The sequence below is a fragment of the Parasteatoda tepidariorum genome, chromosome 2 (assembly GCF_982258835.1).
Source record: "Parasteatoda tepidariorum strain Cologne lab strain chromosome 2, Ptep-v5.0, whole genome shotgun sequence".
NCBI lineage: Eukaryota > Metazoa > Arthropoda > Arachnida > Araneae > Theridiidae > Parasteatoda > Parasteatoda tepidariorum.
In genome coordinates, this window is record NC_141756.1 from 57,728,479 (window position 1) to 57,742,289 (window position 13,811).

Here is a 13,811-nt window from a genome sequence, read left to right on the forward strand (position 1 = left end):
TCTTATTTTTATCTTATCTTTATCTTTTTTATTTATATAAGGCTTACTTCATATTTTGAAGAATATTTAAAGTGTGCCCCGTCAATTATACGTAAAAATTATGAAATTGAATTTTGAAACTTTACATTAATATCTTTTTACCTCTTTCGATAATCAATTATTTGGAAAATTGTTATTTGTCGCACGAATTGAATATATAAATGGAAAATTTTTGCTGTATATCGTATGTGAGCTTATATTCTTTTCAAATTTAATAAAAAAAATAGTTAAAATAATGTTTATTAAAGTTAGTTAAAATATATTTGCCAAAATATTTTTGAAATCATGTCTGCCAAATTCAATATTTGCTGATTTAACCCTTCACTCCACACTTTTTAAAATATATATATGTATATATATTTTAAAAAGTGTGGAGTGAATATATATATGCATATATATATATATTGTTTGGGGGGAGGCATTTATTGTCAATTTGCATGTCTGCAAAATTGCGTGTACAATGTTATAAATTCACTGATACTCTACGTAAATGTCAAAGAAAGTATTTTAGCGATAATAAACACAAAATCATCAAAAATCAAATAAAAATTTTAATGTAAAATATGAAATGACTGAAGTTTCAAGTGGATTGTAATTATCGTGGCGTGGTAATTATAAACATCAAATCGTCAAACCCTCTTACTGAAATGGCTGTAGGCGCCAAACTAACGACCCTACATGCGGGGAAACAGAATGTCCTTCAACGCTGAAACTAGCGCAGACTAGTGGTCAATTCTTTTGCCAGACTTTGACAAGCACCTTGTCAGATGTGCTAAGCAGTTTTCATGTGTAATCATAGAGGACAGCAAAGGAAATCCAATTCAAACCTAGCTTTACAGCTATGTTAAGGGGCCCAGTGAGAGACTTAAGTTTTGAAATTAAATTGTATTATTTCCTTTCCATTAGAACTATATTTTGTACTTTTCGGTTAGTCGGACGCAAGAAAGTTCAACTATTTTTTTTTTTTATTTATTCTATTTTTTTATGTATTTAAAAATTAATAAAATATAAAAAAATATAATAAAAAGTTGGTGAGTGTCTACTTTTTTGGCTGTGATTTTCCTATCCAGCGACATTTAACAACCCACTCTCCTGTTTTCCTGAACAAAATTTAAAAGAAATAACAATTTGTATTATAATTGCGACCAACTTATCTCCCCCCCCCCCCCAAAAAAAAGAGTACAAGTCATTAGAGGCCTTTTGATTGTAAATTAGTGGGCCAGCTAACCGAAAAAACACCCTATATTTAACATTGAAATCCATTGTTATTATTTGTATCGTCAACCACATCTCAATTCGCATACTGAATAATTAAAAAACATTACATTATTATGTTCCTAATTATTATACTCCTAAAAATCATTTTTAACAATTTTAAATTATAGATGAAAAAATACTTAAATAACCAGATTTCATTTATTTGTCTTGTATGTGTCACCCTAAATTAATTCAAAACAACCTAAATTTTTTTAAAATATTGGAATTTTTATCTCATGCATTTTTGTTAGCAATAATTCCAATTTTTAATTAATTCTGTATTTAAAAAAAGTACAACAAACTTTTTTTATTTCTAACTCCACGTAATCAAACAACTTCAAAAAAAAGAAAAATCGTGTATTTCATTTTCTCAAATCCTTTTGTATAATAAAACAGAAGCTGCAATAGAGCCTGCTTCTAAATTTTAAAGACTCATGAATAATTCAGAACTGACTACGCCCCTGCCTGCTCTGGAATTTTTATATTTTATGTTGCTTTTTTCCCCCTTCCTTTATAAATTTGAAAAGCTACTTTCTCATAATATAGTCTCACATGATACAGATGCACACTGGAGGATTTTTCAAAGTTAAGCTCTGAATTTTGTCTACAAATAAATATTTATGAAAGCATGTGTTATGAAACATACAACTGAGAAATGTTTGCTATTTTCTTAAAAATTATTTTTATATAGTTTTTTTTTTTTTTTTAATTTCTATTATGTTTCCTGAGCATTTCTTTTTATATCAAAACTCGCATTCGTATGAAGAAAATATTTTAAAATTAAATTTGTTTGTAACGATTTTTCATCACAATTTATTTTAATTTTTATTAAAAACGATTATCCTTCTTTGGAAGTAATAATAACATTTCCAAACTGCAGTGATAAATATCTTATAATGTTAATCTCTGATTTTTATTTGTAGTATCCAGGGGTCTGTTTAGAAGAAATTTGGGTCCGTTAGCGGACCCTTCACAAAATATTTTAACTTTAAAACGGACCCTTCACAAAATGATTTTTCTTTTAATCGGACCCTTCACAAATTTGTTTATCTTCATTATTATTTTTTCAATTGAATGAACCTTTCCCAGGGCAGAAAACAGGAAAGATGGACATAAACGAATTAATTTTTGTCTTCGGCAGACGATTCTTCCATTATTCGTCCGAAATGAATATTCTGCGTTCAGCAGTATAGGCTAAATACCAAATATTTGTATGTTGCATCTCTAATTTAGAAGCAACAATTGCTGTTTATTTTTGAGAATTTAATTTTTTTATTATAGTGCATAATCTTGAATCTATTTACAATTTAAAAACTCCTTGAAAAAGTTTTTTGCAATAACCGGACCCTATTTGCACAAGTTTATAAAAGCAGGACCCTGGTTGAAAGAATGTGAGTAATTTTTCACAATTTCACAAAAACCGGACCTTTCACAAAATGTCTGGACAGACCCCTGGTATCTAATATTTATAAAAGCATATATTTTGAAATGTTCATCTGATGAACTGTATGTTATTTTCTATGAAATTATAATAATTTTTTTCTTCTTAATTTTTCGGAATTCGTTTGTGTATGGGAAATATTTTTTAATTGAAATGCGTTTTTTTTTTTCAATTACAAATATCGAAGGACTATTCTAGTTTATTGCTGTCATTATTATTTGAAACGATTTTCCTTATCTGGAAATAATAATGATAACCTTAATAAATTGCAATGATAGATATCTTACAGTTGCAACTGCAATTTTATGGAAGATATTTTTATCTGCAATAGATTTTTGTAAAAGCATATATTTTGAAAAATACATGGGATGAACTGTATGCTATTTTCTTATGAAATAATTTTTGAATATTTTCGTGTGTTTTGAGAAAATTATTTTTAATTAAAATCTGATTTCTTAATCACAAATATCGATTTATTATTCTAATTTATAATTATTATTTTTTAAAACGATTATCCATATCTAGGACTAATAATGACAGCATCTATAAATTACAATTATAGATATCTTATAATGTTCGTTGAAAAGGACGCATTATTCTAAACATTCTTTTATGAATTTACAAAATTAAGTCTTTTTCTTGAAAAACATTCATTTTTAAGAATGTCATTGTATATTCATATTAATGCATATTTAACGTATATAATTTAAATTGATAGGTATAAATTAAACTATAATAACAATTTTTGCCTTCTTAAAATTCAAACGAAATAATACAATCTCAATTTTACTCTGGTTTAAGAAAATTTTTAACATTGCAACATTGCTGCTTATGAATAATTTCTGACGTTTTGTTCGCGTCTATTTCAATGTTTCAATTTTAGACTAAATTTTTGTTTGAAACTGTTTGTATGTGCTTTGAAATATTATCTACTGTACAAGTATCATAGCAATTCTGTTTTTAACATATTCATGTTTTAAACTCGACTGAAAAGAAAAATATGATTCTGCATTATACTCTTTTTTTTCTTCTTTTTCTTTTTTGCAGTAGTAAAAAGTAAGCAGTAAAAAGAAATAGAATCTCCATTTTTCTCTGGTTTAAGAAAATATTCAGCATTACTCCTTATGAATAATTTTTGACGTTTTATTCACGTTTTTTTTTAAATTCTTTCTACATTGGTTTTAACCTAAATATTTGCTAGAAATAATTTGTATTGTCTTAGAAATATTATCAGCCATACAAATATCTTAGAATTCATCGATTTAGATCTCAAAATAATCATAAAATCTGACGTTATACACTTGGCTGAAAGAAGAAATGGTGAATTTAATTCCTTATGGAACAGTTATTAAATATTGTCACAATTTCAATTTTTCCAACTATAGAATTTTTTATACAACGATATAAAACTAAATTAAGAACATAAAAAAGATATTGGTTATTCTTCGTTGTATCGAAAAAAAAAATTTTTTTTAATATTTTCTTTTTATAAATAAATTAATGACACAGAGCCCGAAATTATTCCTTTTAATTTTTACTGAGCATATTTTTTTCCCCAAACGATTCAAAGAAAATTAAAAATAAGTCTCCTACAAATTTTGTTTCTATCAGAATAAAATTTCAAATTATGGCTTTACTATTAGTATTACTGCTATTAAATAAGATATATAAGATAAGATACCATAATTTTTAAAATTATTTAGCTAAGTAAATGAAAAGCCTGTTTTTCAAAAATATATATCCATTGAAAATCCAATACAAATATTTTCTTTTAAGAACAATTTCTTCAATTAATAAAATTTTCCAACCTAAACATCGTCAATCAAGCAACATATAGCCTGCTAACTTCTTTTACTTCAAAGTTTTTATTCACAAAAGCTTTTTATTAAAATATATTTTAGTTAAGTTCATCACAGTAAAATTCTGATAGTCATATCAACTACAATAGTCATAAAAGGAAACTAATTATAAAAGTCGAGAATAAAGTTATCAAAGAGGTACTAATAGAAAATTTTCTGAGTACGCTTATAAAAATGGGAACAAAAGATAGCTTCATATTACTTCGTGATATTAATATCCCTTTCTTTAGTCTTATTATAAAGTTAATTGTAATGCATACTCCAGTAAAACTTCATTCCAAAAATTCCTTTTTTTCCCCCCAATGACATCCATAGGAACAAAGGAGCCCGCTTAAGCCTAACAAACATTCTGAAATTTCTTTGCGACATTGTTCCTATTTGGAGGAAAATATTCCTTTTATGAACTTGTTCTGGAAAAGAATAAAAAATTTAGCATAAATGGGTCCAGTTTAATTTATCCTAATGAAAAGAATAATTTTTTTTAAATTTTTTTTTGGTTGATCAATAAAGAAATCAAATTTTAAAAAGAAGTGATTTCTAATAACTAAGCCTAATTAGAATATTTCAGTTTTAAAAAGCGAGAGTTGAACAATGTAAATTTATTTTCACTTTATTTGCCAATCTTCAGGTTTTTTGTTGATGATTTATCATTTGTATTAAAATATAGTTTGGGAAGTATTAAAGCTTGGCAAATTGTTTTGGGGATTTGTTTTATAAAATTTCTTTCTTTTTTTTTTTTTTTTTTTTTGAGATTTTATTTTAAGTTTATATTGAATTCATAATAGAATTACTTTTTTAAATGCTTATTTGGTATTTTTTCTTACCAAACAGATTTTTAATGCAACATAAAAAGCAATGAAGTACCTTTATATTATTTTTGTAATAATAGCGTGAACATTGCAAAACACTGTAAAAACATTTGGTGTATAGTTACCGGTATTTTTGGTGTTCAGGTAAACTAAATTTTTTTCGGTGCATTTCGTGACATTTTTTATTTACTTTTTCACTGTTATAGTTAGATTTTTTTTTATTTATTTATATTTTTATTTATTTATTTAATGACAACACATATATTCACGCCGATTAGTATCAATTTATAACTTCATTGTAAAAACAAGCATATTTTTAAGTAACATATTCGCACTAATTCTTTCAAACAATTGTTGCTTAGTCAATTTTATATAATTTTTGGCATGATAACTACAAATCTGTATTCAAAAATGTATTTAGTGTACCTCAATAACAAAAATAGTTGCAACTACCCACCAACATTTTTTATAGTGAACTAATTGTCAGTTCAAATTTAAATTTTTCGATTTATAATTTGTTGATTTGTATTACATTTATAATAAAGTATAATGTTTACGCTCTTCTACTCTGTTAGTTTGTTCACACCCTTTATTATGTTTTGCTTGGATTTTGCGCATTTCATGGATGGACAAAAAAATGCTAAAAATTGGACGATACATTTTTAATCAATAACATTTTTGTCAGGTTTAAATTTCTTGTTGCTCAGTCCTCAAAAGATGGGAGCTTACCAAAGATCTAAACTTTAAGCTCTGAAAACATATAAGCTTAAATTTAATTCACAATTTTTAGAGTAAATTTATAATACTGTTTAGTTGTAGAAATTTACATATATTATTTCGGAAATTGTCTATAAATACCTAGTATAAAAAATAATAAACATAAATATCTTTTCATTATAAAAATTTTTCTGATGTTTTGTTTAAAAAGAAAATCATATAATGTTAATAACTCCATTGAATATATTTTTTTTATTTAAAGATAACCCCTCATTTTTATACTCTATTATTTTACTAGTTATCCTTGTTACTATTTTAAATTATTATGTAGTAAAAGTTGTAAAGATAATTATAGCTTACCTTAAATGATATGTTTTCTTTTAATTAAGAAAAATAAATGCTCGGTTAGTGTATTTCTTTTTCTTTGCTACTTCGTACTGGAAAACCTCGTTGTAGCGTTCTTACCAAAATTAACTGATGCGCTTCGTTAAATGTGAATTCCTTCATCTGTATTGGATAACTTTTAATTGACAAGAGATTTACGAACGAAATATTTTTATGTCATTCATTTTCTCTATTGCATTTCTTTGTTTTCAATTACTTGAAGTGCTGTTTCAATTTAACTACGGGGGTGTTTTGAAATTTAAAAATGATATAACGATTCTTCGTTGTTTTAGTTTAATTTAAAAGCTGTTGTGTACTTATATTGATTGAAAAACAAGAAGAAAACGTTTCTATTGTAGTATGGGTTTGAAATGCTTTGGTGGATTGAAATAATAATATGTAATTTGTTGGGGGAGTATAATAATTTCTTTTGCCTTTCAAAATAATTTCTGATGGAAAAGATTTTTTTTTGTCTCTCTAGTGAACTTTTTTTTAAATAATAATAATAATAATAAATGTTAGTTTAACAACATTTATTAAAAATATCTTCTTGATTTTAAGTGATTTGAATATTTAAAACTTAAAAAATGTATCTATTTTTAATATTTTTTTAATTACTAAGTGGCAACCCCCGTAATTGCTTTTATTCATTATTATGTTCTGCTTTTTTAATCGATATTCTTCAAAATAGCTAAAAATAGTTTTTTTTTTTTTTTTTTTAAATTTTTTAGTACTTAAAAACATTAGACTTAGAAAAGCCGAATGTTTGAAAAATGAGAAAAAATAGAAAAGAAGTAATTTTATTAACAATGTATGACGATGACATTATGTCGTTATATCAATTCAAAACAGAATCTGTTTTTATGACTCTTGAATTAAGTTTTTTTTTCTATGTTTTTGAAAGTTTTAATATAAATGTTAAGATGCTATATTTGGCAACATATAGTTTATAATTTGTAAGTTATGCACAGCAAAACAAAATGTTACATAAAATTGAACACACAAAGCAGCCACGGCTTGAAACTTGTCGACTGTTATTTATATTCTGTATATTTTTAAAGCGAATGAAAAAAATTTTATCAAGTAATATCTTACCTCTTCAGTTTCTTGGGATTATTTATTTAATATAAAATAAAAAGTTGAATTGAAATAGGAATTTTAAAAAAATATAGACATTATTTATCCGAACCTAATTTATTTTGTGTGTTTATTTAATTGCTCAAAAAAAGTCTAAATCTGTACTCAGTTGCGTAAATCTGAACTCAATTTCTAGATCGCCCCATTCTATGCAAGAATCTCAAAAAATATAAACGTAGCATATATTTTTCTTTTAGAAGAAAATAAATAAAAATGATACTATGTATTAAAGATAAGTTATAAAAAAAAGATACGAAAATTTCATTTTTCAGTTAAAGATTTTAAGAAAAAAACTTTTGGAATTTGACTGCTATATTCCTGAAGTGTTGTTTCTCATGCGTGGCGATTATAATCTAATTTCTATGCCAAAAGCTTGGCGCAAATTCTGCCCATGCGTATGTCTTTTAATTAAGTAGTGTTTCCCTTCTCTCCTTTGCGATGAAAAAGTGAAAAGAATGCAATTCTTCGGAATTTTTTTCCCCCGCTATGCCTTTTAGTAGCATTCCTCCGAGAATTATTTGCTCGTTAACCGCCGCATCCTTAATTTAAATCTTGTTTTTATTTTACGCCATTTTTCAACTTAAGACATTCGATAGTAAAAGTTTTAAAAATCATTGGCAAGGTACATACGTAAGTAAAAAAAGAAGGAAAAAAAAAACTTTAAAAGGGGGAAAAAAAGCGAAAGAAAAAGAAAAAAAAGTATTCCTTTTTATTTCAGGATTTGGAAAGGAAAATGTTTTTGATATCTCTTTTAGAAAGAAGGTAAACAAAAATTAGAAAGAAAAGTACTTTTTAGTCTGAATCACGTAATTGTGTTTTTACTAAATATTTTCTGCGGTAGTTATAGATTATTTTAATTTTAAATATTTACTCAAAAATATATTGAATAATGATTAAAATTGAGCCCATTTTTCATTAATTAATTACAAAAATAAAATTACCACTATTCAATGCTTGTCTGTGAAACATTTTTCGTTCATTATTATTACTAAGAAAAATGAAAGTACAAATCTAATATTTCCTTACTTTCGGTTTAAGCAGAAAGTTTTCTAGTTATCTAATAATGGGAAAAAACACGCATGTCAGATTTTTTAAATTTATATTATAGAAAAAAAGAGTTGTTAAAATATGGCGAATCATTATTGAGGTCAATATTAGTAAAAGTAGGATTTCAAATCTCTAAACCAGTCGATTGTCAATTGGGTGAATGGGATTATTTAAAACGCATTTCAGTTTCATCCGTTCATTAAACTGGTTTTAATATTTTAATTCAAACTCAAATTGATTGGTTGGCCCTAAAAAGGAGTTGTCAGATTTTGATTGCTGTTTTTCCTCTCAAATTTTATGGCTAATTTGTAAATCCTTTATTTTACATTTAGTCTAGATATATTTATGGAAAGCAGCGATTATGAAAATAATCAATTTGATTGGCCCTAAAAAGGAATTGTCAGATTTTGATTACTGTTTTTCCTCTCTATTCTATGACTAATATGTATATCCTTTATTTTTACATTTAGTCTAGATATATTTATGGAAAACAGCGATTATGAAAAAACGTGTTTGTTTACACAACAAATAAATGAGGGGGAAAAACAAGTTAATTTAAGTAATAAGTAAATGTGGAAAGAACTTGTTCATTTACACAATAAGTTGAAGAAAAGAAACTAGTTAAAGTTAAGTTACTAAGAAAAAAGCAATTAAAACTTTCAAAACCAGTTCATGTGTTAGATAAAACTGAAAGATAGTTTAATGCGAGTATTCGAACCTTTTCAAACTACATAAGTTTTTTCATATAATCAGGTTTATGCTCTAACCATGATTAAAAAAATTTTAAGTCATAAGTTGTGTCAGAATGACGTAACACTCAATGTTTAGGACATTTTTATTGCTGGAGCACCGTTGCAGATTTATAGTTAAAGTTTAAAAGTAAAATTTGAAGTTTGATCTCGAACGATGTGATTTGTTTATAAATTGCAAATATATATATATATATATATATATATATATATATATATATATATATATATATATATATATATATTTGCAATTGGAGTAATGTAAAGTGTGACGAAACTTTATGACAAAGGCTAGGAAGGTGTCCAAAATATTTTATTTTATAGCCGTCGTTTTATAGCTACCTATGTTCAACTCCAATTTTTGACCCCTGTTCAGAAAATTATAGAAATCCTGGGTAAATTTGTGTTGCATGAGGAGGAAAACCTCCCACGTTTAGCCCGACACCAGGGGTACTCTTCTTCATGATCCGTCTGCCATTGGTGATATTTTACGTTAGCATTGTGGTCGGTGAGAGCCGGGTGCAGAATTCTTATCGACCAGCAATGAGGATTAGAACCTGTGTCCTCTCATTGGGAGGCGAGTGCTCTATCCCATGAGTCAGTTGGGATATATAAAATCTCCAATAAAAGGAGCCATCATTTATAGATGGCCTTTTTTAATATTTTACTGTAGACCGAACTATATTGTTTCTAAAAAAAGTCTAATAATGAACCACTTAATTTTTTTTTGAAAAAAGAAAAAAAAAAGAAGGAATCCTCCTTTTAAAAGGCTGCTATATATAAATGGGGTAAAATAAAAACATGTACGCTCTAGAAAGTATATAAATCTTTTTAAACATCCCTCTTTTTTTAAAAGACTTTCATGAAGTATTTTCTTCCCATATAAGCTGTTCTTCAAATTATTTTTACTCTCCTACCTTTGACAATATTTTCTTTGGACTCTGAAACAATTTACTTGCTACGTAAGCACTTTCTCGATCGTTGTTACGCCACGTATCTATCTGTCAATATTTATGCTTGACGAACGAGGCGAAATTGACGTTTTTTTATATATACCTATATATTTTTCACTCTGAACTCTTTTTCTATCGGTCGAATCGGAATATCGACGATGTCCCAGTTGTGCTCTTGGCTGTCGACGTTTTCCAATAAAAATAGGCTTGGCGGTTCTCTCTAAGATTTAAGTTTCTCTAGTCCCTGGTGTTTAGAATGAGAAATGCAGGTACCCACAGATTTTCCGGATGCAATTTAATTTCTTTGTGTCGTGTTTTAGGGTAAAACATCGGTGTTCCATTTTTCTTATTTCTTGTAAAACGTGATGGTAAACCTGATCGATTTGGAATTGGAATTCCGGTTAGATGAGTGATTTTTTACGGTACCCGTCTCCAGGACAGAATTTTTTTTTTTTTTGCCCGTGACTAGACTAGATTTTTGATGGGAAGGAATGTTAGCTTTATGGCGTATAGCGTGTACTTTTCGCAGATTATGTCACGTATTTTAGTGGACGATATATTGTCCGAAAAACCATTTTTGGTGAAGGATATGTTTGTTCTGCCCCTTCATATTTATTCTAAAGAAAACATTTTTCTGACATTATATATATATTTATTAATTTTTGAGATGTATGTTCATTTTAAATAACTCTGAGTTCGAAATTGTCCTAAAACTCTTAGATTCCGTTAAATTTTGAAAAAATTGCCCTAAAATGTAATAAATGTTAAATTTTCTAAAAACTTTGGATTTTTTCCTTCGAATATATATCGGAATTAATGAAATAAAAATGAAATATAGCATAACTTAAATATAATTATTATAAGGTTGAATCGGCAAACTGCAGCCAATACTATTTCGTCAATGAAATTCTCACAGAATATTACAATAATCAAGAAAGTGAAAAATACAATTAGACATAGCACACATTCAATTTTAGCAGACATTCACTTCAGTTTTATTATGATAAAAATTTGTTTTGTAAAGTTTACTTCTACTTATAATAATAATAATAATAAATAAATGGTGCCCTGAAAAAACTTAATTTCGTATTATACCAACTCTGAACAGCTACTGATATGCCTTGAATTTTCAGAAATGTAATAAAGTGTAAATAAACACTTTTTCCACAAATAATTTTTACTTCTTATTTGCAGCTAGGTATCTTAATCAAAATTTAATTTTTTGTTTGTATTTCTTATGATGTTAAAATAATAAAAATTGTTTTTATTTTATTCTAATTTATGGTATCTGAATAATAAATAAATACTCTAAATCATTATCAAATGTCTTAAAATTTTAGAAATTTCACTCCTAGCTCTGGAAAATATCTTATTCGATATTTTCATTTAATTGTCATTTTTTAAAGAAATTTAATTATTATATTTATTGACTATGAGACTATTGTTCTTTAAAAAATAAAAAATATAAGCTTAGAAAAAATATTCCCTTGAAAAAAAATTCTTCGTCGTCAGAAATTTTTTTTACAGAGCATTATTTTAACCCTTTGACGCAGAATTTTTAATAAGCATATTTTTTGTATTAATTTAGGTCAAAATAAGTGAAAAATATTATCCTTAGCATTTTAATAATTTATGGTTATGAAATAAAGCATAAAACTCCGGTGTCTTTTCATACATTAAAGGTAAAATCTTCCAAACACAGCTCACTTCTAAACAATGATTTTTCAAATTTGCGGCTATTTAGATCTAACAGAAACAGTTATTCCTCGTTGAAATTTCTTTAATTTAAAAAATTAATTTTTGAAAAAATTCTATATATACAAACTTTTAAAATTTTTATTCATCTTATCTACTTATTTAAAAATTAGGTAATTGAGATTTTCTGCGTCTAATCCGTGAATCTATCCTTGTTTATCGATTGGTCGAATGAAAACAATCATCAAATAAACATCTTCAAACTGTTTTTTAACAGATTTTTATTTAAGAATATGATTGGACTAATTTGATGTCATAACATTGTTACTGCTTTTGAATAAATCAATACTTTCAAACTAAATTCATGTTGGATGTTTTTAAAAGCTAACATTCCTCATTGTCTGTTTAATGAAACCCATATTCCATTGTCTTTCAGGTAATATCTACACCAATGAAATTCTGGATCGTGAGACTAACAACCGATATTGGTTAACAGTTCACGCTGTGGACAGAGGTGCTGTTCCTCTCTCTAGCAGACTCGAAGTCTACATTGAGGTACTGGATGACAATGACAACGTTCCTCTAACAACTCAACCTGCCTATTATCCGAGTATTCCAGAGAACGCCCCTCCTGGCACTATTGTTTTGCAATTAGAAGCTTTCGATTGGGATTTAAACGACAATAAAATCCGATTCAGTATTGCAAGTGGTGATCCTCAAGGATATTTCATGATTGATAACACCACTGGTGAGTTGAGTTTTGTTTCAATTTCAATTAATAAGTGAATTGATCTTTGTATATTTTTAATGGTTGGAAAGCAATTGTTAGTATATCGATCTAGAGCAGCGTTTCCCAATTTGTTTCGGTTATGGAACCCTAAATGATCGAGCTCCATTTGGCGGAACCCCCAGCATTATATATGAAAAAGTTTATTGGCGGCTGTAAATATTCTAACAAAAAAAAAAAAGACTTATTTTGAAACTATTTAATGTTTATAATGAAGTATTCATTGTTATGAATTTTTTCTTGATGCATGCATATGCTGAACGTAAAAATAAAAACATGTTGAAGTATGGTTTTTAAAAAGGAACTGTTGTAAACGATTAGAATAGTTATCAGAAAAACGTAATTCTTTATACTTTAGTTCAGTTATTTTATTTTGAATTAACCTTAAGCTACCGTGGAAGCGTCACATATGTTACGAGAGTTAAGACTTTTTTTTTTTACCTGTTATGATTTTTGAAACTTGTAATTAATTTTATATCTGATTAACACCCCATTATTGATTTAATATTTTCATGAAATTATTTAATTAAAATGCTTGTGAAGAAATAAAGTAATATTCTAATAGCAATATATTTAATGATTAATGAAAAGGACACAATTAGGAGAAACTGTATTTGTATTTTGATAGAATAAAAATAACCGAACTCAATAATGAAGAAAGGCGACTCTCTCTAATAATCATTCTCAACATTTATTTTGTTCCTTTTTGTCTTTATTTTAAGGAAAACCAATTTTAGCTCCTGTATATTTAGTTGATACATGCAATAAAATCAAATAAGAAAACTATATGCCTCTCCAGACCTGTACATTTTAACTGTCTGACATAACAATATTGAAAAAAACGATAAGATTAAAAAATTTTATTTTTTATTCATTTATTAAATAGTTTCAAAATAATTAGTAAAATTTCAATCATTAAATGTTTTTATTTATTTAT

The 13,811-nt window shown here is 26.7% G+C and overlaps 1 protein-coding gene across 6 annotated transcripts in view; it reads left to right on the forward strand.

Annotated features, from left to right (window-relative positions):
* Positions 1-13,811, forward strand: part of LOC107446303 (fat-like cadherin-related tumor suppressor homolog) — a 456,785-nt gene that overhangs the window by 370,974 nt on the left and 72,000 nt on the right. For all 6 annotated transcript variants that reach the window (XM_087157390.1, XM_087157391.1, XM_087157389.1 and 3 more), the window contains one exon: positions 12,524-12,835. In XM_087157390.1, coding sequence (XP_087013516.1) covers positions 12,524-12,835 — 312 coding nt within the window. The remainder of the gene's footprint in view (positions 1-12,523; positions 12,836-13,811) is intronic.